Source organism: Antennarius striatus, chromosome 2, assembly GCF_040054535.1.
Source record: "Antennarius striatus isolate MH-2024 chromosome 2, ASM4005453v1, whole genome shotgun sequence".
Taxonomy (NCBI): Eukaryota; Metazoa; Chordata; class Actinopteri; order Lophiiformes; family Antennariidae; genus Antennarius; species Antennarius striatus.
Window position 1 is genome coordinate 5,145,192 of NC_090777.1, and position 25,946 is coordinate 5,171,137.

General features: G+C 41.0%; 1 protein-coding gene across 1 annotated transcript in view; it reads left to right on the forward strand.

The window, feature by feature from the left end:
- atp2b3b (ATPase plasma membrane Ca2+ transporting 3b) overlaps nucleotides 1-24,911 on the forward strand; it is a 46,281-nt gene extending 21,370 nt beyond the window's left edge. The window contains exons 8-25 of the mRNA XM_068328363.1: nucleotides 56-127; nucleotides 300-442; nucleotides 5,750-5,882; nucleotides 6,080-6,189; nucleotides 6,381-6,515; nucleotides 7,719-7,825; nucleotides 7,961-8,036; nucleotides 9,058-9,216; nucleotides 9,310-9,489; nucleotides 11,289-11,376; nucleotides 11,471-11,577; nucleotides 11,929-12,120; nucleotides 12,258-12,471; nucleotides 12,625-12,836; nucleotides 15,221-15,328; nucleotides 15,522-15,704; nucleotides 17,815-17,974; nucleotides 24,742-24,911. Coding sequence (XP_068184464.1) covers nucleotides 56-127; nucleotides 300-442; nucleotides 5,750-5,882; nucleotides 6,080-6,189; nucleotides 6,381-6,515; nucleotides 7,719-7,825; nucleotides 7,961-8,036; nucleotides 9,058-9,216; nucleotides 9,310-9,489; nucleotides 11,289-11,376; nucleotides 11,471-11,577; nucleotides 11,929-12,120; nucleotides 12,258-12,471; nucleotides 12,625-12,836; nucleotides 15,221-15,328; nucleotides 15,522-15,704; nucleotides 17,815-17,974; nucleotides 24,742-24,767 — 2,405 coding nt within the window. The 3' untranslated portion in view covers nucleotides 24,768-24,911. The remainder of the gene's footprint in view (nucleotides 1-55; nucleotides 128-299; nucleotides 443-5,749; nucleotides 5,883-6,079; nucleotides 6,190-6,380; nucleotides 6,516-7,718; nucleotides 7,826-7,960; nucleotides 8,037-9,057; nucleotides 9,217-9,309; nucleotides 9,490-11,288; nucleotides 11,377-11,470; nucleotides 11,578-11,928; nucleotides 12,121-12,257; nucleotides 12,472-12,624; nucleotides 12,837-15,220; nucleotides 15,329-15,521; nucleotides 15,705-17,814; nucleotides 17,975-24,741) is intronic.
- The last annotated feature ends 1,035 nt before the right edge of the window (nucleotides 24,912-25,946 follow it).

Sequence of the window (25,946 nt, forward strand, 5' to 3'; positions counted from 1 at the left end):
CAGAACAGATGGAGTCTGAGACTGAAGTCTAAACTTTTTCTGAATCCCCCCACAGGTTTGGTGATGTCAGCCATCACTGTCATCATTCTGGTGCTGTATTTTGTCATCAACACATTTGTTGTTGAAGGTGAGTTTGTTTACAACTCCTCAGTTAACATACATACTATCGCTGAATGCATGCTAGTGCTAGCCCGTCATGCCAGTCAGTTCATATCGTATTAGTTAACCTCTGCAAACGTGCATGACCTATTTTTCGTAGGGATGCTTGGACTTAATATGTAGCATGGTTTTTGTCGCAGGTCACACGTGGTTAACGGAGTGTACACCAGTCTACGTCCAGTACTTCGTCAAGTTCTTCATCATTGGAGTCACCGTCCTGGTAGTTGCTGTCCCAGAGGGCTTACCGCTCGCCGTTACCATCTCTCTGGCGTACTCCGTCAAGGTAGACCCACATTCACAGATTAATGAGCTCCAAACAGGTGGAACCGTATGAGCTGCTTAGTTCTTACAAATATAGCAATATTCATGGAGACCCCATTAAAAGTATGGCATAAACACTGGACAATAAGTCATTTATGAAACCTCTTAAATATAAACAATTTATCATCGTGTACAGATGAAAATACGTTTCTTTTTTTGAAATATTTTAATTACAGTACTGCTTTTTCCTGATGAAGAAAAACAATCATTTTGTAATCATCTTATGGAACAGAATTTTTTGTGTTGGTTAACTTGAGTTTTAATCTTGTCTTGAGTACGTATATGTTACAAACTAAACATTCTAGCTTCATCAAACTGAAGACATGTGGTCACTTTGGCCAAGTGGTCTTCTTACGAAGACGTATCCCAATTCACAAAATGTGACTGTATATGATTATGCTCCTTTCAAAATGCAACTGTGGTAACACTTCGAACAGGATTGAACCCATTTTTTAAAAAGTAAGCACAAGGCTATCCAAAATCAAAATAGCAGATAACACTTACAGCTGACTTTTTTTGTGTGTTGTGTGTGTGCAGTGTGTTTCTTGTTTACTCAGCCATGCACAATGCCATTCTCTCATGATTTAATCATTAAATTATTTGTAAAATGCTTTAACTTTGTTGGCTGAACGCCTCACATCCATGTTGTTGATATCCTCTAAATCACGTGTCAAACCCAAGGCCCGGGGGCCAAATTTGGCCCACCAGATCATTTTATGTGGCCCCTGAGAGCAAAACAGGCCAGAGTGTCTAAAAATAAATAGGTCAAAAGTGTGCTTTGAGAAAAACTTTATTTTCCCACAATGCAGTAGTTAAGCCCATTTTAACATTGGCAAAAACGTTTTCAACAAAATTCTAACTTGTTATTTTTCTTTATTCATTGGATATTTTGATCCTTGATTGATGGAGTTCTGTGGTTTTCATAACCTGACAAATTAAAAGGATTTATGTTATAAAAGAGCAACAAACAAGCATGTTTTTTTTCTGTGTAACTGTAATGTTTTCTACCCGAATAAGTAATAGATTCAGAGTTATTTAACATTAAGAAGTAATTACATGTATTTTGTATTACATTTAGTTACACTTTGTTACATTTGTAGTTACATCTGGCCGTTTGAGGACAGCCATTATACTGATGTGGCCCTCGGTGAAAATGAGTTTGACACTCCTGCTGTAAATGGTACCCGGGTGTGATTTTGAAGATTTTTTTTCAACCACAGTGATGTTAATAGTGATTTTCTCTCACAATATCCTATTGCTTGAAACTCTCCAACCAGCCACTGGAAATTTTTGACATTCTATTTTGGTCCTCCAAAAAAATTGAGGCATGGTCCTGATCCACTGTTTTTGGATGTTGTTTAACAGCAAAACTGCAGAGTTGGTGGATTTGCTTGTTCCCCATCAGTCATTCTCTTCTTGCTGCTTGGTGCATTTTTTTGTTATTTTCTTCATGATGTCCAAACATAAACTCCTGCGAGTTCCAGTGCCACCTGTCTAGCATTTTGTATAACAAAAAACTTCTCACCTGGCATCCATGTCTTACCCTTTTACCAGCATTATTTTTAAGTCCCACTTTATGCTACTTGCTGTGCACTACTCACTACTCAGGGCTGAATAAGAAAACTGCTTGCATGCAGGAGTTGTTGACTGTGATTGGTCGGCTAGTTTACGGTTTTTCTGGTTGTTGTTTATGAGAAGTAAAGTTAGACTGAAAAAGTAGGGGGTCATTATAGAGTCACCTTCTGGTTTCTCCGTATTAAAATCATCTTTAATCCACAATGTAAATTGTATTAGTAAAAACATGTATAGGTGACATCATGGGGAAGAAAAAGTGAATTTTGTGAGCTGTGTTATAGAAGTGATCGATGCACCAAGTTGGATTGATTAATGGGTACATTTTTTCTACAATAACTGTCTGGGGCGGCGCAGTGGGTGGCGCTGTTGCCGCATAGCCGTTCGAGTCCCGCTCTGAGCAGCATTAACAACCATCTTGAACCTTTGCTGTGCTGGTTGTTTGTATGAAACAATTCATTTTCAGCACATCATTTACTGTCTTATTTACTTTTGTCACCCACTGCTGACATTGATCCTCCTCAGCCACCCTCACTTGACGGACATTAATATTTATGTTTCCTAAATATGGTATCGGGTAGCTGAGCAATTTTATGTGTACAAGGATGAATACTCAAGCGAAGCTTAACGGAGTATTCTATAAAAGATTCTACAATTTAATAGAATTTTTTTGCTTTTATTGATCTCCAATATATATATCTCTTGATATATTTGGAACAAATTATTTTTCAAGATCAAACCCGTCAGTACATGTTTATTTTATGCTGTGAGTATGCTGTGACTGACATCAATGAACCACTGAAGCTTTAACTGCTGAAGTAACATTTTTTATAAGTAGTCTAATTTTTTTTATACACAGGTTTATATTGTTTATTCCTATAATTTGCAGCTCATTTATATTCCTAAATTAACGTTGCTTTGCATGTTTTTCACTGCCTTTGTAAACTTTGTGAATGAAATGGGGTGAGTGTGGATGTTCACAATCAGAGCATCCTCCTGATTTATCTCAGTGGTAGAACAATCTTTCACGTGTCAGAAGGTCGGTGGTTTCGATTCCCACATGTCAAAGTATCCGTAGATGAAGTCATTGTGTTTGTGGTTTCTGCTTCTTGTGTCTTACGTCATACAAATTCCACCTCTGGGAGAATGCTGGCTTGTGTTGTAAAGCCTGGTGGTCGTTCAGACTAGACAGACGTTATATAAGTACTGTCCAGACAGACGCTATGTACTGCTGAACGTACTGTTGATTGTAAATCACGCAATTGCTTTAAGTTCAGTAAACTTTTGCTCCTTATAATTTAATCCCTGAGGTGGAGAAGAATAAAACACTTCAGGGAACTCTAGACCAGTTTTAAGCCTTACCAACAACGACAGTCAAGTCGTCAAGGAAGTCAACTTTATATATAAAGCACTGAATCACACCAGTTGTGCAGTGAAGTTGGGGTTGTGCAGGATGCATGAATACTGGTTGAATTATGTGAAAAGCAACATCACAACTTCCTGGACAAACTGCTCAATAGACGACCACAGTCAGTTGTAAAAGCAATGACTGACGCAACTACTGTGTTCCTGTAAATAGAGAAGTAAACAGCCTTTTAGCCATCACTCAAGCTCTCCATTTCATACTCTGGATAATTCTGTTTTAAGTGGGGTTCTGGCTCACGCACTGAGGTTAGCCCGGTATCAAACACAGAGCTGGTGCCCAGACAATCCCATTACCTCCATTGTGGTGTTCTCCTTGCAAAAATACATGTGCATTTATGACTGATGATTGACAATTCTCCCTGTTAGTCGGGTGGGACAACAATGTTTTTCTCTGTCTGAGGAGAGACAAGGTTCATGTGGAACCTCTGCTTGTATCTGTGTGTAGCTGATTGAAGAAATATTTGACGTGGCTCAAATTGTACGATTCATGAATCAAACCGGCCAGTTTGAGTTTGTTCTATCATTTACTCACACTGAGTATAAGTAATAGTACAACACCGGACTCTTCTCACCCTCCCACCCTAGTTTGTGAAATATATTAAGCTTGTGAAAACGACAGTAGATCAAACAATGATTATAGCAGAGAACAATAGTAATATATAGTGAAAACCAGAGATGAAGTAACATTTTGCGTTAAACAGGAAGAAAGCTGAACCTTTGACTTCGGTGAAATGAAAAAAAAAATAGATTTTTAAAAATGATGTGATGCTCGCACTCAAATGATGCATTTGGATGGTAACTGCATAATGTAAATATCTGACATGACACAACAGTACGCTTTTGACATTTGCTTTTGTTCAACATGATTGATTGATTGATATGAGTCAAACACAATCTCATCTAGTTTTCAATTATTAAATTGCTAAATCAATAAATAAAATTAGAAATCACATTGGAAACTACTTCTTTTTTTTAAATTTATTTCTTATTTTTATCGCATTCTGTTACATTCAACCTCAAGCACATGAATGTATGACATTATCATATATTGACAGATCACATGACTAAGTTTTTATGTTGCACTTTTAAGTGTTTTTAACTCTTTATGTGAACAATAGTGAGAACTGTTTACAAAAAGAACAAAAGGAAAAAAATAAAACCAAGAAAAAAGAAGAGAAAATAATTAAACACATTCATGATAAAAAAAAATATCCTGTAGGTCAATAAAACAGTTTTCCTGACCTTTTTTTTAATAATTTAAGAGAAGTCCAGTCTTATAAGTTTAATATACTCAATCCATTTACTACAAATTTTGTAAAATCTGTCTTTCTGGACTTTGAGGGAATGTGACAGCAGATCAATTACATACATTTCATAAATAATGTCAATCCATTCATCTGTAGTGGGTAAAAAGGGGTTTCAGCCAGTTTTTCTTGTAATTACTTTTTTGCTTCCTGTTAGAAGAATTTGAACCAACTTTTTATCGTTTCTCCATCCATCAAATTGAATGTCTCCCATATAACCTGCATCAATGGTGAAAGGGATACTGACTTCAAATTTATTGTTAATATGTTTGTGGATTTCCTGCAAATAAGGAACAATGACTGGACAGTTCCAGAAAACAGGATATGCAACGTCCATCCCATATTATTTACAGCATGTCTCTTTTGTAAAGGTGTAATAAAAAAACCTAACAACATTTTTCCAACAGAATTCCAGTTATTGTCTGATTTGGGATGGAGTATAACTTTATATAGTTTAGAGATAATGTAAGTGCATGGAGATTGTGATACTGACAAAAGATTTTTCAGAATTCCTGTTTCTGTTTTATCTAAATCAGGTCTCAGATTTTGGTTAAAATATTTTCTAAATTCAAGATATCTATAGAAATCCTTTAGTTTAAGGTTGTATCTTTTCTATAGGTATTCAAAGCTATTGAATGTCCCCTCTTTAGTAAATGAGAGATAATTTGTTAGACATACTTCTAGCTACTTCTAAACTGCTTCTATTGTTTTAAAAAACAAAAATAATTGTGTTTTTGTGCTGTGATCGGTCTGTTCCATCATTTTAAATGTTATTCAAAGGACTTGTGTTAAACCAATTTTTTGTGCGACCCTGGCTGTAAATCTAATGACCTCCCCCCTCCCCCCACCGCCATCTCCATTGCATTAATTTTCTTTGCCTCTGAATGTCCTCTACCCATCATCACTCACTCACATCCCTATCCTCCTCTCACACATTCCTCTGCTCTCCATCCCTTTCTCTTTTGTAGAAAATGATGAAGGACAACAACCTTGTACGACACTTGGATGCATGCGAGACCATGGGCAACGCCACGGCCATCTGCTCTGACAAAACGGGCACCCTCACCACCAACCGCATGACTGTGGTACAAACTTTCCTGGGTGAGAGAAGCCAAATAAGAATAAATTCAGCTGGCATTACTGTATTGAACATTTCTAGTGTCAATAAAACATCACCATCAATAGAAATAGATTGTTGGAAAATTATGTAATTAATTAATAATAAAATTATTAGGTTGAATTAAATACTATTATGTAAATTATAGATGATCTATTTACATTGGTTTCCAATTTCCCAGGTGACGTGCACCACCGTGTGATCCCAGAGCCTGGTCAGATCAACTCCCGGACGCTGAATATATTAGTCAATGCTATTGCTATCAACAGTGCCTACACCTCAAAGATCTTAGTGAGTTATGCACTCATTTTAAAGATAAAAATGTTGTGGCTTTATTGTTTTGTTCAAAACCAGCCAGTAGTCGTCTGTCATGCAGTGCATTTTGTTTCCACTTCTCCATCAAAATTTTGTCTCCTTGTTTGTCTGCTTGTCTTTTCCTGCATTCTCTAATACGCCAATTTGCTTTAATCTTACTCTATCAGCCCCCTGATATAGAGGGGGGTCTGGCTAAGCAGGTGGGCAACAAGACAGAGTGTTCCCTGCTGGGATTTGTACTGGACCTCCAGCAGGACTATACCCCTGTCAGAGAGCAGATTCCTGAAGAGAGGATGTACAAGGTAGGAACGCTGAGAATGTTTTGTGTCTTAGTGGTGACCTGAGTATGAAGACAGTATTTTAAATCTTCAATAGTTGGCTTTTGACCTGAACTTTTTTTATGCAACAGTTCAACAACTGCTGTTGTCGAACAGGTGTTTTATGTTCACAGTAAACTCAAAATAACTGACTCTATATGACTTCTAGTGAAGAACACAGCTGATGCTGCAGCTTGTACGTTTTCAGGGGGGTGCTGAGGAGCCTTTTTTTCTCTCCCTGTAACTGAATCAGATGATAATGTTTACCACCACTGATGAGTATTCAGTTCTGTGTGTTTGATGACAGGAAGCATCAGTGGCTACATGCTCCTTGATTACGATTTACACTATTAATATTAAAACTTCATGTGTTTTAGCTTTTTCGGCCTTTTTTGAGGTCAACGTGGCTAACAGACTCGTAGGAGTACAAAGAATGAAATACAGCAGTAGCTTGAGATACAAGTTTAATCTGTTCTGTGACTGAGCTCGTAAGTCAAAATTTCTCTATTTAAAATGACTAATATAATTTTAACCCATTCCAGCCTTGTAAAAAAAAAAAGACCCCGATCCACTATATTCTGAAAAAAAACAACACCATTATAACCAATAAACATGCAGACTTTCCCTGTGTATAATTAATTATACATAAGTTGTGTTAGCAGATCCACAAAAGTCAGGATCACACGCTACGTCTTTACGCCACCAACGAGAACAAGATCTGGTCTCAGCTGATGCTGTATCCATCCGCCGACTAGCGACGGTGACTCTTATCTCAGATTTTTGCTTGTATCTCGAACAACAAAAAGGCTCGTATCTCACAAAATGTGTATGTTGAGCTGCTCATGCCTCAAGGTACTACTGTATTACATTATAAGTTGCATGTAGGTGGTGCTGCAGCTAATTTCAGGTAGACATCTTCAGGTCAGGGTTCATCCAACATATGACTTTGGGGGGTGGTACAGTGTATGTATCAGTGGAGTCATAAAAAGGTCCTGTTTTGTGCTAAACCTCAAAGTTTGCCACACTACGGCACCGGATTACAATAAGAAAGTTGAATGAGCTATTCTCCTCACCGTCGCATCTTAACATCACCGTCCAATCCAGTCAACAGGGGATTTGTCATCAGGGCTATCTGTCAGCGTCAAACTCGTCTCTCGTGAATCTTTAATCTCTCTAACTCTACCTCAGGTGTACACGTTCAACTCGGTGCGGAAGTCCATGAGCACGGTGATCAGGCTGCCTGATGGCGCCTTCCGTCTGTACAGCAAAGGAGCCTCTGAAATCATGCTGAAGAAGTGAGTGATGAATGAAGTGATCGGGGCTCAAACAGACCATGTGAAAGACTGATGTAAAGAGAATTATGGGTAATAAGTTGAAAATGTAAGAGACAAGAGATGCTCTACTCATGTGTTCTGTTCACCCTGTCTCAGGTGTTCATACATCCTAGATGCCAATGGAGAAGCTCGCAGCTTCCGTCCACGTGACAGAGACGAAATGGTCAAACAGGTGAAGCCTGACGAGTCTTGACAGACAACAGTTCATAATTCCTGAATTAGTCCGTGTCCCTTCTGCCATGGAGATTTGTACTATGTTACTACTATTTTGAAAAATACTCTTCTTTGCTTTTGTGTTGAGTCAGAGTAAATGATTGACATGACCCTGATGTTTGTATGCTAAAAGTGAATGGAAGCCAAGAGCCTATTATCTTTTACTAGAACAGCTAGCCTTGCTTATTTAATGTGTGTGCAGACAGGAATGTAAAAATGTTGCACACTGCAGATTTATGTTAACACTACAACTCAAGGGCAAACTGAAGTTTGTCCAGCAGAGATTTACATATTTACACATCAAGCAGGTAAAGAGAGAATATTTAGCTGAGTCAGATCGTTACGCTCTTTAAGTCTTTAAGTTTTTTCTTATATTTACCTGCTCCTGAGGAAAATATCTGTCCACCAGCTAGATTCTAGATGCTCGAGTGCCTGTCTGCTGTTAGACAGGTAGAGTTTATACGTTTTTACTGTCTTTTCACTGAAAATCTACTGATCAGTGCATATATTAACTTTGGGTGTGGCTGGACTGACAGTTTCCTGCAGCTTCCAGTCTTTACACAAGATGACCTCATACGGCGCATACCCAGAGTGGAATCAATACTCCCATCTAACTCAAGTACAAATATGCATTTCCTAAAGAACCATCAAGATCTAATTGATTTTGTTAGAAATATATAAAGGCTGTAGAAATTACACTATATGAAGAAAATCTGCTCCATTCTGGTGATGATGCTATTTGAGTTTGGTCATTCATACCACAGTCAGCCCTATTGCAGTACCCACTGTTGTCTTGTCAGAGAGTATTCCCACAAAAGTACTCTAGGACCTAGAGTACTAGACCTAGTGCAGTTTAAAACCAGTGACTTTGAATGCAGAAGTTAAATGTTAAATACATCTAGTCAGTGTAAAGGGTAGTGACATTTTGTGTTCCTTATCCAGACCTTATTTGTACTATTGATTGATCACTTGATTGACAGGTGATAGAGCCAATGGCATGTGAGGGATTGAGAACCATCTGCATCGCATTCCGTGACCTACCATGCAATCCGGAGCCAGATTGGGACAACGAAGGAGAGGTTGTGACAGAGTTGACTTGCATCACGGTGGTTGGGATAGAGGACCCTGTGAGACCTGAGGTGCTGTGTTGTCTTACTATTTGACTTTCAGCTGGTCATACAGTAAGCATGATATGTGGTCTTAACACGAATACACATCCTTGTCCCAATCAGGTACCTGAGGCCATCCGGAAGTGTCAGCGTGCAGGCATCACAGTGCGAATGGTGACCGGTGACAACATTAACACAGCCAGAGCCATTGCTGCTAAATGCGGCATCATCCACCCCGGGGATGACTTTATCTGTCTAGAGGGCAAAGACTTCAACCGACGAATCAGGAACGAGAAAGGAGAGGTGAGTTCTTCTCTCACATGGATCACATGTAAGACTAAGTCACGCAACAATTTAAAGATGATTCCTTGTGCACAAGTGTTCTATTATAGTGCATTTAAACTAAATAGACAACATACAGTATATGTGGTAGGAGGAGCCCACCTGATGATTTTTTGGCATACTGTAATTGCTCTTTAGTCTCAAATATCTACTCTCTATTAAATCTATGTGTATTGATAAATTCTTATTCAACAATTAAGACCAAGTTATTTTTGTATCACCACAAATTAAACTAGTTTATACTGTGCCCAGCAAACACAAAGGCGCAAACTACTTTTTCCTGCATACTAATGTGTGAACGTACAAATTAAGTTGAGGTAATTAAAGCATTAATTATAAAGACAGAATAAGAAATAAAGGGATAATGAAGATAAAGTGGGACATAAAATACATGAGGATAGTAAAGTGAAAATAATCCGATGACACTGGAATTATTAGGACAAATGGCGGCATTTTAGAGGTCAAAACCAGGCCATGTGGTGGTACCACCACGATCTACACTGAATATTCTACTGCAGAATTAGAAGTTTTCCATTCATCATTGTCAGTTGTAGCAACTTATAATTGATACAGCATTTAGACAACAAGTAAGCAACAAAACCAAAAACACAGCCTATGGACACGGTTGACCGAAGGACACGACTGCTGAAGACTGGAGATATTTCACTTCCAGTTTTTTACTCATTGCTGAATTTGATTAGTGTGCCATTGTGTTGCGTTATATTCTTGACACATTTTAGTGCAACGTTCCACGTGATTGGACTGCACTCATTCCATTAAACCGCACCCTACATCATTAATCAGTTCCAGGAGACACGAGGCTAAAGCAAAGACGATCCATTCCCACTTCTGTACTGTACTTTATTTATGAATGCATTTTCAATAATATATGCTTAATATGAGTCTGCTATAAGCTTACAAACAATTTAATTTTATTATTTGCTATAGTGTAGGAAAAAATTTCAATTTAAGAATGAAACAATGTTTGCCATACATAGCGGATGCTTTATCGATGAATGAATTTTAAAACAAAAGTCTTTTTTTAAGGTTATTAAACAAATACAGAAGTTATTATTATTTATAAGTGAAATAAAAGTAAAATAACAACATTTAATTTAATTTTTCCATGTATTTTCTTCAAAACCGACGTATAATCGAAAAAGACGTAGCCTAAAACGACATAAGCCGAGGTTTACCTGTAGAGAGACTTTCTAGTCTGACTGTCTTGCTCATACTTAGGGATGTTTGAAGGATTAGGGTTACTTCATTTTTGAACTCTGGGAAATTCATGATACCACCTGGGGTATCAGTCAAAAATTGTTGGAATAACAAATTAACCGTAAACTATCCACTGATTACATCTTTTCCTATATCTATATTTTTGGGAAGCAAAGCTGACCAGAGGTCAAACGCAGTCCCTCCTGCGTTTTTGCTGTTGTAGTTGGCGCCACTTTCCGTTTGTTAGCATTTTTCCTCCGATACTGAAAAGCAAGCTGCTACTAGTCTGCCCCCGGAGAGGCAGCAAAACTAGCAGAGAAGACTCACCAGGCAGACAGGCTGGTGAAGATTGATGCTTTGGCCTAGAGCTGTACTTGTGTGAGTGTGAATTACACTTAATATCTAAAACGCTGTGTTTAAACTGTCACAATGTCAAGTGTGGTTAACGACATCTCATTTAGTCTGTGGGACATTTTTTTTCTATTTTCTTATTCACCAACACACACTCTCTCGACCCCTTGTTCTCTCCATCTGCCTGACAGATTGAACAGGAACGTATTGATAAAATCTGGCCCAAACTCCGTGTGTTGGCTCGGTCCTCGCCAACAGACAAACACACTCTGGTCAAAGGTGAGTCTCAAGTTTATTAACCCATACCAGAACACACACACACACATATCCACACACACTTCCAGCATGTTTTTATTTGCCTATTTGCATCCAGGCATCATTGACAGCAGTGTAGTAGAACAGAGGCAGGTTGTCGCCGTGACTGGAGACGGAACCAATGATGGACCAGCTCTGAAGAAAGCTGATGTGGGCTTTGCCATGGTAACACGACATTTTGACTCTTAACATTGATATAACTGTTGGTGAAATTGCATTTTATAAATCCATTGTGAGGAAAGTGCCTCCTAATACTTTTACTGATCCTCTCTAATAGTTTTTTTTTAATTTTGTACATTACATTTAAGATGTTTCTGGACATATTCTACTCTTGCTTTGAATGGGAATGCATGAAAAATGTGAAAAAATAATACTGTCGGCCATTTTTCTTAATCAAAGCTTTCGGAAGCAGGACAAAAACCTGAGACTGCAGCATTCTTACGTGTGGATGTTTAATGCATGCATAAATAACGCTGACTAACTATCTCCTACTCCCTCTGTCGTAATCTGTGTCAGGGCATTGCAGGGACAGACGTGGCAAAAGAGGCCTCCGACATCATCCTGACTGATGACAACTTCAGCAGCATTGTCAAAGCGGTGATGTGGGGACGAAACGTCTACGACAGCATCTCCAAGTTCCTGCAGTTTCAGCTCACAGTGAACGTAGTCGCTGTCATAGTGGCCTTCACCGGGGCCTGCATCACTCAGGTAGACAGATATACTGAGACATACATGCTGGCACATCACACTAATAGAGACACAAACATAATGGTAACTAGAAGGGCCCTCAGGAGAGCACGTGGAGCTCCAGCAGACATGGTTCTTGTCCTCTGATGTCTTTCCAGGACTCTCCCCTGAAGGCAGTACAAATGCTGTGGGTGAATCTGATCATGGACACTTTTGCCTCCCTGGCTCTGGCCACCGAGCCCCCAACTGAGGCCCTGTTGTTACGGAAACCCTACGGACGGAACAACCCCCTCATCTCACTAACCATGATGAAGAACATTCTGGGACATGGGGTGTACCAGCTGGTCATCATCTTCACTTTGCTGTTCATAGGTGGGCACACACACACACACACACACACACGTGCAGAAAAAAGCATGCAAGGGTTGATAAAGAACGGTAGACTCATTGTAGAATTCAGATACTCAGGTTTTGTTTCAGAATGCTTCTAATCAAACTTTATTTATTCCTTTCTTTGAACTCCAGGCGAGCGCATGTTTAACATCGACAGCGGTCGCAATGCTCCACTCCACTCCCCTCCCTCCGAACATTACACCATCATCTTCAACACCTTCGTCCTCATGCAGCTTTTCAATGAGATCAATGCTCGCAAGATCCACGGAGAGAGAAACGTCTTCGATGGAATATTTTCCAATCCCATATTTTGTTCCATCGTTCTTGGGACCTTCGCTGTGCAAGTAAGTTTTAACACACAATTTGATCTACAGTATTTTCCGCACTAAAAGGCGCACTGGACTATTAGGCACACCCTCAATAATTTGTTTGTTTTATAATTTATTATATATATATATATATATATATATATATATATACACACACACACACACACACACACACACACACACATACATACATACATACATATATATATATATATATATATATATATATATATATATATATATATATATATATATATATATAGGCGCACCGGATTATAAAGCGCACCGGATTATAAGGCGCACACAATAAAAAATAAAAATAAATAAAATGTATTTGATAAACTGCAGCAGCTGTAGTTGCGTAATCCGTCCACTAGATAGAGCCGCGCTGCTCAGGCAGTCATGATTGCATTCATGACTTCCTGACTACCTTTGAATGGCCCCTATTGTTATGTCAATAAGCCATTCTGAGCCTCATCAAGGAAACCTGATCAGTTGATCACTTTGCCATCTTAGAAAGAAGTGAACATGCATATTAAAAAAACCTGACATTAAAAACTGGTTAAATTCATTACGAGTGCAGTCAGTGCAAACAGAGAGGATTATTTCCTGATCTGAAGTTCGAAGCAGATATTTAAGCTCCGATGTTTGTGTTCGTTCATTAATTAAATATTGTTTCGATCGATCGGTAGTCCAGTCGGAGGTGAGGTGCAGCTATTTGCTGCTGTGTGTCCTAAACAATTTTTTAACTAGTTTTTAATAACCCTAACCCTAATGTTTCCACAGACTAATAGAATGGACCGTCACTAGATTCCAAATGACAGCAAAATGGAATTTTTAATACCAATAAGTTTAAAGTGGGTTATTTCTGACACCAAATAGTTAGGAAATACTGAGATCAGTCAGTCAGTCACACTTTATTAATAGAATTGTTGAAAGTTCCTTATGTTTTGCAACGTAATCACCGGTTGTTAGGGGGCGTGGGCCCGAGTGCCTTGTGAGGGGGCTCCTCTGGTGGCGGAGTGCGGAATGACTGCCAGCCAGACTGCAGGCTTTTTTTCAGCGATCATGTATTTAACCAAAATTATTATGAATGTTAATCCATATATAAAATGCACCGGATTATAAGGCGCACTACGGGTTTATGAAAAAATGTTAGGCTTTTAGGTGCGCCTTATCGTGCGGAAAATACAGTAAAAGAAAAATGAGCCTTTCCAAGTACACAGTGGTCTCTTTCTTTAATTTGAGGGTAAGGAACTGCCAAGTGTGTTGTTTTTCCATTTTGAAGAGGAAAACAGACAGATAGCAATTACACCTTTGCTGCATTTGTACAGGATTCATAGGTTCTGCTTTGAAAAGGTTGTAGGAATGGTAGTGGCTGAGCGAGATGAGCAGTTGTTGGACTGAAGTGTGTTGCTCTTGTGGAAGTAGTAAGACACTGCCCCGTGATTGCTGCATGAAATAGACTGTAGAGGGAGATATGTGGTTATGTAATGTGGTGACAAGAGAAGAGCATTACACTGATTAACCTTATTGATGGTGGAAATGATTACACAGTCACACTTCGACATACGAGTTCTTTGAGATACGAGCCAAACTCCAAGATACGAGTTGTACTTCAGGATACCAACACTAGTTCATCAGCTGTGACCGGATCTCGTTTTTTCCCACCTGTTGGCGGATTTAAACAACATCACCTGAGACCGGATCTCTTTTTGCTTTGCCGTAGTGAAGACATAGTTCATGTGTTGTCATGATTTTTGTGTTTCTTAAAATTCTGTATCGTTGTTTACGTAACAAATATAATTAATTATACACAGTTAAAGTCTACATGTCCATTGGTTGATTAAAATATATGGGGTTTTTTTTCATAATTTAGGGAATTTGGAGTTTTTCTACAAGACTGGAAAGGATTAGAATTATTTTATGAATTTTAAATGGGGAAAATTTGTTTGATTTACGAGCTCAGTCACGGAACAGATTAAATTCAAATCTCGAGGCTCTACTCTACTGTATTTCTATGCTGCCTCTACTGAGGTAAGCATACCTTCACTGACTGATTCAAGCTTAAAGAGGCAGACTGGAAACAAGCCAGAGGTCTTGGGTAGATTTGAATTCTACGCATCAGTTGCCATCACAGTGACAATGCCAGCGTGTTCGCCCTACTTGAAACTGGGACAGACGAGACGACAGACATGCTGATGTTTTTCCTCTTACGGTGCAGACTGTGGTTGGTGCAGCACAAACAGATGATGCAGAGCCCGTTTTCTGCCTCAAGGCTGTGTGTGCGTGTGCGTGTGTGTGTGTGTGTGTGTGTGTGTGTGTGTGTGTGTGTGTGTGTGTGTGTGTGTGTGTGTGTGTGTCTGACCCTGACAGCCATCGTTGTGTCTCTGCCGCAGATTGTGATTGTGCAGTGGGGAGGGAAGCCCTTCAGCTGTGCACCTCTTAACGTGGAGCAGTGGCTCTGGTGTCTGTTCGTGGGGGTCGGAGAGCTGCTCTGGGGGCAGGTAAGCCAGTTGTCTGCCTGCTGAGTCAGACTACACTCAGGGAGGTAGAGAAAGAAGAAACACTCACGCTGGATAACTCTGATCTTTCATGTCATGTTCTTAAAATGACTGTTGAGGTAATCCTGTGTTACAAGAGACAAATAATACGCAACATTGCAAAAGCTTTCAGATGCCCTGTGTAACTGGATTCCAGGTGATCGCCACTGTGCCAACAGAGCGTCTTCCTTGCCTGAAGGAGGCGGGGCTAGGCTTGGAACCTGGGGAGGAAGAAGGAGAGGAGCTGGCCGAGGATGAGGAGGAGATCGACTGTGCTGAGAGAGAGCTGCGCCGTGGACAGATCCTCTGGTTCAGAGGCCTCAACCGCATCCAGACCCAGGTACTGTTGGAGACGGCCGCACAGCAACCCTTCAACACACACACAATTATATGGACACAACATCTCAAACAGTGGCAAGTAGCTTCAGGGGAATTCCAGAGAGATATTCTGAAAGTATACCGGACATGAAAATCTGATGTTTAATAAAAATGATTGTTTCAGCGTGAAAGGAAAGTTATGTTGGAGGAGATGGGTTCTAACTGGTTTTCCTTTAAACACATATTAATGGGAAATAAACTCTTAGTTAGACTGGATCTAATGAGGCGTAAACACACACTATCTCTCTTGATGTCTGATTTTTTTTATAAAGTCGGTCTTTCTCTCACTCTGTGCTGTTCTTCTGACTTGTGCCAAACATGCTAATTCCATTTTTCTTTCTCTCAATCACAGCTAACGCTTTCTAAGCTAAGAAGATCGATGCCGCGTTTGTGTGTATGTTGCTGCGGTGGCGCTCGTGTTTACACACTGTACAGATGTCTGCTAAGAAGAAGGGCTGTTGACCTGCCTGATTACGTTAACTGAATTATTCTCACACTTCTTTGTGCGCAAATGGACAAAGACAGAAAAACACAAGCAGCACAGCTAACAGCCTCCTGAGCTATGATAGAGAGCCGGTGTAAACTTTTTGCTTGAGTGTCTGTCTTTGTGTAAACGAAGTTGGTTCTTCATTCAGGCCCCGCCCACACGATGACGGATTTTTTTTAAAAACGCTACTTTTCAAAAACGCATCGAAAACGATTCGCGTCCACACGACATCGTTTTCAAAAAAATCTCTGTCCACACATAAACGGCTATAAGCATGCCAAACCATGTGGTGGCAGTATTGAGTCAAATTTTATCCAATAGGAATCCTCCGTATTTTGTTGTCACAACACACGGGCCCATAAATATGACGTCACAGAGGTTTTCGTCGCAGGCAAGACTTCAGCGTTTTTAAAAAGTTCCGGATACGCGGTTCACACGACAACGCAGACCCAGTGTTTTTAAAAGAAATCCACCTCGGCCAGCGTTTTTAAAAAGTTGCGTTTTCGTTCCGGATATCTGAGTTGTCGTGTGGACGGAAGGCGTAAACGCAACAAAAAAGTTGCGTTTTTAAAAAATCCATCATCAGGTCTGGATATGCAAATGAGAAAGGCTAATTCAAGCACACTCTTTATCATGAATATTCAGAAAGTTCTTTAGACTTGGTCTTAGCAACAGTACTGAGTGATCTGATCACAAAGGGGGCTACGATTTGGGAGGATAAAGGTCATCCACTTTGACCTTTGGACTTCAAGAGACGTTTTCAAATTTTTAAGCAGGTTTGATCCAGTTTGATCCTCAGGCAGCGTAGAGACCGTCAACTGTGCTCCAATGATGGGTAAAATCTGATACGAGTGTTTTTATGAGGAACAAAATGTATTCTTCTTCCTCTTCTATGGACAGCTATGGTACAAATGTGAACATATTCAGGATACATTAAAATCCAAATCACGGACGAGGTTTTAGAGGTGGTAGCTCTTGTTCAGCTGTGTCTGTGTTAATGTGTCCTGGTCCACACTGAAGGACCTCTGACTCAAATAACAAGAAACCACAACAGACAACATTTACACTGTTGGATCGCACTGTTGCTTTTCCATGATGTCATTTCATGAGATAAAATACCTTTTTATCATTAGGCAACATACAGAAAATAATGTATAGTCTACTTCTTTGTCAGCCAGTGCCCACTCCCGTTATGCAATTTGTTGCTGCACAGCACAATTTTTTTTTAATTGCTGTGTTAAAACATGTTGTTCATTCATCCCAGTGCATTTATTCGTAAAACCGGTTCGCGACGTCACTAGAAGTCACATCGTGAGCCCAGGTGAAACAGTCTGTCTGCTTGTGACTGGATCACTGAGTACTGATGCCAAAACCAGATTTAAACAGGAACACTGATGTTCATTCATCTCAAACAACATTAAAAATGCTATTGCTTTTTGCTGTGGCAGGAAATGTTAAGGGACTGCCACACACACACACACACACACACACACACACACACACACACACACACGCACACGCACACGCACGCTCAGACGGCCTTCCCCCCATCACTGAGTGCTGCTGTTTTGTCTCTGTCCTGCAGATGGAGGTAGTGAGCACGTTCAAGCGCAGCGGTTCATTTCAGGGGGCGGTGAGACGGCGCTCCTCCGTGCTCAGTCAGCTTCACGACGTAAACACTCTCTCTACCCCCTCTCACGTAGCTCTCTCCACCGCTACAGCCAATACCAGCCCAGCCCCCGGGAGTGAGTTCGCCGAATGCATGTACACACAAACACACACGTAAAGCCTACCTGCTTACACACACACACACACACACACAGTGACTTTTTGCTCTCTTACACCCATTCATAGACACACACACTGCTGCACGGCACGTGGACTGCAGTATTTTTACTTTTTCATGGTTGTGTCCCCTCCTTCTCGCTCGCTGCTCGTGTTTTTTGCAATGTCTCCTCTATTTTCTTCTCCAAGTCTTCCGGTCAAAACAGCAGCCAGTCCTGACGGCTGTGTCTATTCTGGTCTGATCTGGTCTGGGCCAAATCCAGTCCCAGTCTCAGGCCAGAGTCTGTATTGTTGTTGAGTGTGGGTTGGTCCAGGAGGTGGCTCGCCGTTCTCTCTCTCTCTCTGTCTGTGCTGTCCTGACCAAAATGGAAGTGTTCAAAGACTAAAAACGTGTTTGGAAGCAGAGTCAGAAGACATTAAAGTGGTGAGAAAGACAAGTATGCATCCTCATGTCAGAGAGACGAGCATCTCCTCCTGCACCATGCGTGACACAGGCTACGTATGTAACTGACGTCAAGCTTGGTTCCTGTGTCTCTCGTGTTAAATTGTTGTGTCATTTCTGTTTTTTATATAAACCAAGAGAATACACACTGTCTGCAACAGTTCTGTCAAATCTTAAGATTACTCTTCACCACCATAGTCACGACCAAATGCCTTTCATATGGACTGTGCAATTCTCTCAACTGTAAACCTTCGAGTATAAAGGCCCGTTGACACACTGATGTTTCCATGACCAGCTCTTGTTTTTGTCTTCTTGTGCTCACTCATGTCCGGCGCTGTGGTTGTTATGAACTGGTTATTTCTGTGACAGTATTTTCAGCGCTGATGTCACAAGTTTGGTCCCCAGATGTTTCTAAAAAACTCCTAATTCATCTCTCTGTCCACTTTTTTCCCCCTCTCTCTCCACCACAGTGCTGCCCTCTTTTATCCATATTAATGAGATGTTACAGGTTCCCCGATTGCAGAAATTTTCAGTGAAATTTGTTCTTGTTGTTCTTCTTAGTACCATTTTTTTTGTGTGTGGAGGTATTTAGATTTTAATAGATCTAAATACAGGTTATTCTGTAGCATACAGATAAGATTTCTTCTGTAGATTACTTTTTCCCATGTTTTTTACTTTACTTTGTAGCTCATCCCTTTTTTGTCATCCTCCCATCTCCTGGAGTAGGATCCACCCCTCATGTATTCTCTTTATTTCCTTTTTGTCAGTTCCGCATGTGTCTGTTCGCAAGTGTTTTTGTTGTGTGCATTTCCTGATATCTGACTTCTGTGCATTTGCTCTATCAGTGTGTGTTGTATGCACCTGTATTATCGTGTATGGTTGTGTGTGTTTTGCACTGTTTTTCATTTGATCCTCCATCTGTATTCTCAGTTGCTTCTCCTTACCTTACTTGCCCCTTTTCTTCTTCGTACATTCAACACTGCCTTCCTCTCCACGTTGCTTCATCACCTGTAGGTGTAGATGCAGAGAAGTCGTAGTCAACACTACCACACCTCATTGTTGTGATCATCCTGTACAGCACTAGACGTTAGCAGGGCTTTTCTGAAAGTACTTTGGAAACACATCCTTCCCTCCATAACTTTACGACAACCATGAAAGGAAATGTGCTGTTACGATATTTGAACATAGGAACTTGTTTGCTTGAGAAAATGTGAACGGTGATAGTTTGGAAGCAAGGATGTAGAGTCTAAGAACGGTTCCAGGGTTCAGCCCCACCACTGCTAACACATCGCCTGCCTTTTCAATTATTTTCTATTAATTTCAAGAGGCTGTTGTGTTGAAATCTGTTCAACAGCCAGTGTGACTGGTAATGTAATTTGGAATTCCTCCTCTGATTGTTCAGTTCCTGTTTCAGAAACCAAATGAATGTGGAAAGCAAGCATTTACTATGTGTGACCTGTGACTCAGGTTAGCTGCTCGCTGTCCCTTCATGCTACATGGAAGCCGACTGTGATCAAGTGATCACAGTCTTTTTAATTGACCTTTTACCATGTTTACTCAAAAGACAGAATTTAGCCAGTCTGGCCAGTAGCCAGCGCCTCATCCAGGTTGTACTTCGCCCAAAGCCGGCTGGGATCGGCTCCAGCAAACACCCGTGAACCTTATTTCAGATAGGCGGCTGAAGACAACACAGTTGCGATCTTCTCATCTTTTTTATGTCTCCATCTTCAGTTGATAAAGAATGCTGCATCTTTGTTTTTCTGAAAAGTTGTAGAAATGTTTTGTGGACTGAGAAACTTCATCTGGCTTTTATTTTATTTACGAATATTTTTTTGCTTGTGGGTGCCAGCAGCTCGCAGAGGCTTCTTGGGAACAGCAATAAGGAATAATTAGCTAAGTGCTAACACGAGCTTCCTTACGATAACATATTGTTTTCTCAGATAGAACACTGTTATCCCATTTACATTTTAGCTCAGAGTGTTAGCATGCTAATATTTGCTAATGAGCCATAAATGTAGCTGAGACTGTAGGAAGCCAGTGGCGAAGCTAATGAGTTAATGGGGAGAAGTCAGATGAAATGTTGTGACTCCACAAATTCATTATGGTCTGACTGACTAATCGTGACAAATACAACACCATGCTGCTAGCTTTACCTCTTACGGGATTTGGTTACAAAACCAACGTCCTTGTCCTTTAATCGCATAAGGTGATGATATCTCTGATATAAGAATTTCCATAAAAAGGCATTTCAAATAATTCTTTGTTATGGAGGAACACTCTGCCTATCAGCCCTGCACTGCTGCTAGTCCACAGATTTTACCTGAAAGTTAGACGCTGCCTTCAGGTCCACCTTGCACTGAGTCTTGTTGCAGTATGATGTGGATCGGTTCTGATTCTTACAGCTATCATCTAGGCTCAGTGGCCAAGAAAGAGGACAAAGATATCCGCATGATATACATAAAAACCTGATCTTTATGATCGCTAGAACTGATCTTTGGATCCAGCTTCAGACTGGACTAGTTTAACTGACCGTCAAGATGAGCAAGCAAGACAGTGTTCAGACCAAGTCTCAAATTCAGGCTCAACTATTCAGCTCCTCAGCTTAGGTTCACTGAACAAATCAACTACTTAATTACTCATAACTGGTAATTGATAGTTGCTTTGAGAAGAAATATACCACAAATTAGCCAGCGCAGTAAGATATATGCACTTGGTAAGATATCTGGTAACTGGAAATGTAATGAATTAAGAGTCAAATCACAAAGATTCCAAAGACTTTAACAAGTTTTTAATCAAGAAGACCAAAAACCAAACAAATTTGGCCAAGAAGACCAAAGATGTTTGGTCAAACCGAAGTTGTTGTCAGAAGTTTTCGTGTCTTAAATCAAGTACATGAGAGGTAGACTTCCCACACTAAGAAGAAAATGACTACATGCTGGAGAAAAGACATTTGACTTGGACAGAGCAGTTTTTTATTCTGTCAGTGTTAATGAAACAGCTCTTAAATTGTCCTGATTCTAACACAAAGCATGAAGTTTCTCAGAAACAAGACCTCATAGCTCCTCCCATGTTTCCTGTTAGGGTTCTTTTCATTGGCTGTTATTTTGCACACAGCAGCCTCTCTGCCTTGAAGCATCTATATCCTCTTCATTCTTTGACCATCAGCGTTTTTCCCACCATCATCACTGAAAGAGCCGACAGGGAAAGAGGGTGAGAGACAGAAAAATGGGTGAGAGACAAAAGTAGCACAGCAGTGCCCTGACCTCCAGGCCTCTCTGCTTCCACTGTGGGCACCATATACTCGAAAGTTTACCCTTTCCATTGAGACGAAATGACAACTAACCAAGGGCTGACAAACTGAGCAAGTAACACTTTGAAACCTTGCATCAGGTGTTTTTCTATCATCTAACAGGCTCTTTGGAAAAACAGATAAGCACTGAACCTACTGCTTGACCGTCTGTCTGTGTCTGTCTGTCAGTCCATTAATGCCAGAGTCACATATAGAGACTTCTTCTACTTTGACCGCCTGCAGCACCGACCGCCATTCAGCCACCCGACCATCCACCATCATAGTCACGGTTTGGCGTCCGCTGGTGCTGAAGTCCACACAAAGCTGACCTCATCTGGCCAAAGTGTCTCTATATAGGGCTCTGTCTGCCTGTGCTTGTTCGTAAATACGCACTGAACTGTTGTTTCTTTTGAGCTCATGCTGCTTCTTTTTCTCTGTTTTGGCTTGAGGCTAGGGTGCATGGACCAACTGCTATGACAAAGGAATGTGTTGACGCACACATACACCATCGACTGCATAATTCACCTTGAAGTACAGTGTGTGTGTGTGTGTGTGTGTGTGCGCGCGCCTGCGTGCGCGTGTGTGCGTGTAAGCTCTTATTCAGCATGACCTAGCTGCCTCTCTTTGTATGACAGCACTGATGCCCACTTCACTCTGGCCTTTAAACCAATCACATTATGTTTATAGTTACCAACCAATCACATACTGTTCTGACCTGCTGATGTCACCTTTCTGTTTTTCAAGACTGGCTTTTCTTTCTATCCTGCAGTAACTCCACGATCAGCATCTTCATCCTTTCAGTCACTCAGTTCTCTTTGCGTCTCGCTGCTGCATGGTTGCAGGACATTTTGCACATGTGCATGTGTGTGTGTGTGTGTGTGTGTGTGTCTTTTGTGTGTGTGCCTCTCTCTGTCTGTTTGTACTGCGTGTATTTACGGTATGAACATATAATCGATGACTGTGCATGGACCCTCGAGGATATCAGCCTTCAACGCTTCTGCTGCTCCGAGTTCCACCGCTGCTGTGTGTGTTGATGTCTTTGTGTGTTCACTTGTTCACGTGTTCATGTGTACATGTGTTCATGTGTTCACGTGTGCGGTCACTGCTATAGGTTCTTTCCAGTTTCTTATTTTATTCTGCATTATCCCAGCACTCACTATTCCTGCTTCTTCTTCATGCGCGCCTCACGACCACCCTCATGTGTGTTTCTGCATGTTCGTGAGGTGTCTTTTAGTGTGACACACACACACAAACACACAAACATACAAACATGCATACATGTATGTATGATGTGAGGCGTGAGAGGCTGCTGTCGTCTTTGTGTTGGTCGCTGCTCGGTGCTCTTGTCTTGTGAGCTTAAACTGGTGTGTGAGAACTGACAAAACATGTCATTAACAACCTTATTTTTTTGGGGTGGGGTGGGGTTACATTTGTCTGTTGGACACACAGGATCAGGTGGACACTGAATTGAGGTTGAATCAGGTCTTGATATCTTCAAGTAGAATCATGTGCTGTGCCTTTCAATTTGATGGCATTTATAAATATCAAAACACTTCACAAATATTATTTATATCAATGATATTATATTTTATTATGTCATCATATATAATAAATATAGCCAGACTTTGCTTACAAAATGCTCTTGTATGAAAATCTTTGGTCCAGTTTAGATTTGAGTTTTAAATCATTCCTCATATTTTGACTGATAGAGCTATATGTTAGCCAGTAAGCTCGTCTGCACAGAAACAAGAAACAGTGAAAAGCTGCCTGGCCCCTCCCACAGGTCACATGATTCCCCTAGCAGCACCAAAGAGAGTCTCTGTACTCGGGATAAGTTGTCTGACGTTTAAACAACGACAACTGTAAACATTTATTCACATAAAATGAAACTATTTGCCTAAATTACAAGAATCCATGTTAAAATCTCTCTACCAAACACAATTTGAACTTTAGTATATTTTATTTTCTTAAAAAATAATAATAATAAAGAAAACTGAAAACTGAAAAATAGTCAAAAGATTTTTAAAAAATATATAAAACAAAGTTTTTTGAATTATATTAATACACTGAATTTCAGTGATAGTTTAACAGATTAAAAAATTAAATAGTATTCTATTCTATTATATTCTAATCTATTTGACATGTTATTGTTCTTTGTTGGCTATACATCCCTGATTTTTTTATTTTATTACCCATAGCTGTTTATTAATTATAAATTAACTGTAGAGGTAAATTCTGCTTCATATTACCCGCCTTGAATAACAAACATGGAAACACTTTTTACCTCTGACAATGGAATCACTGATGTCATCCCTCCTTAAAACTAAAATCTGTTAAGAACCTTTTCTTATATTTTGTACAAAACTCAGTCAAACATGGGTAAATACGGGTAAATAAAAGCAACCTACAGACAGATGTTCACGTCCTGACGAACACGAGGCCTCGCTCCGGTCTGCTGTCTGTTCTCCACGTCTCTGTTGAGATGAGATCAGATCAGATCTACAAGAGGAGGACAGTCGTCACTTCTGTCCCACAGATTGTCCAGAACAAACAAAATGAAATGAAACAAACAACAAAAGAACAAACAACCTAAAACTTGTTCATGACTCCACTTCCAAAGGTGTTGACGGAGGCTTTTCAACAGTCTGACTCTTCCATGTTCTCGTCAAACTAAAAAAGAAAACACTTTTCTCAAATCTTAAAATATGTAAAGGATTGTTCAGCTCTGGCCCCGCCCATTTTTGGCGTGATCCAAGAGAAGATTTAAAGAATTGAGCACATTCATTCGTGTAGAAGTCTTGAACTAGAACTGATGCCACCTGGCCCTGTGTCCGTCTGTCTGTTTGTCCGTCTGTCTGTCTGTCCGTCTGTCTGTCTGTCTGCTGGAGGACAGTCTGTCTCTGGGATTCCCGTCTCTCTTTTTTCCCGTTTGTATTTTTTGACTTTCTCTTCTCTCTCGTCTTGTCTTCCCTCCCTCCTCTTCTTCTCTTCTGCAGATGCGAGTGGTGAAAGCATTCCGTAGTTCGCTCTACGAGGGCCGGGAGAAACCGGAATCCCGCAACTCTATTCACAACTTTATGGCTCACCCGGAGTTCCTCATCAACGACCTCATCCATAACATCCCGCTGATCGATGACACTGATGTGGACGATGAATCTGAGCTCAGCAGATACCAGCACCTGCACCCGGCCCTCCGTAAGCCGCCGCCCCCTCCCACTCAGCCCCAGGCCCCAGCTCGCACCCGACCCCCTCGTCCCTACCGCCAGTACAGCCTCCCCGTCACGCCTTGCAATCAAAACAACAACAACAGCAGCAGCAGCTTAATCGTCCCCCACCACAACACAAGCAGCATCAGTGTAGTCCCCCCCGGCACCCGGAGCCCCTGTCGTCACCACCAGTACCTCCATGACCCCCACGGCAGGGACCGGCCGGCGAGACCCTCTAACCTGGCCCACGTCTACTGCGTGGAGACGTCCTTATAACTGACCTGAACGTGGGTCGGGAGAGTGTAGAGGTCTCGGGGAGTGGGAGTGGGGGGGGGGGGTAGCAGAGAGGGCTGAGGACTCACGTGTGACCTTTCCACCCAGTCTCCCTCGACAACAAGCCAATAGGAGGGAGTGGAGGATGAGGAAGGTACAGGGGGGAGTGGACAACGGCCAGCGGCTCGCCGCTCCCTGAGAACATGGCGACTTTCCTTCCCTTTACTCTTCCTCCCATTCATTCTGACCCCCTGGAATGTCCACCGCTGAGCCCACCACCCTCCCTGCAGAGCCGCCCCCCTCCCCCCCCCCCAACCCCAACCCTAACCCTGCCCAACCCCACCGACACTCATGACACATGCACAGTTCTGCTAGCGCTGCAGTGGGCTGGAAGGGATGGGAATGGATGTCAGAAACGAGCCATCCCTCAGTGCTTCAGTAGAACGGGGTCACGTCAGGGTCAAACACTGACTCCCCGTGTTTCTATTGGTTCATCATCAGTGCTGTCATTACCCACCGACCTGCCACCGTCACCACCGCCATCGTCTATCTAGAAACTCCGACTCTCAAACCGTCTCTTTGCTTGCAATATAAGTAAAATGCTTGTTAAAGCTTTAACTAGACTTAAAGTCGAGTCCATCCTCTTTCTTTTATTTCTCTACATAATGGTGCTCATTCATTTACGTCTGTGACGTTTGTTGTTTTACAAACAATATGTTTAT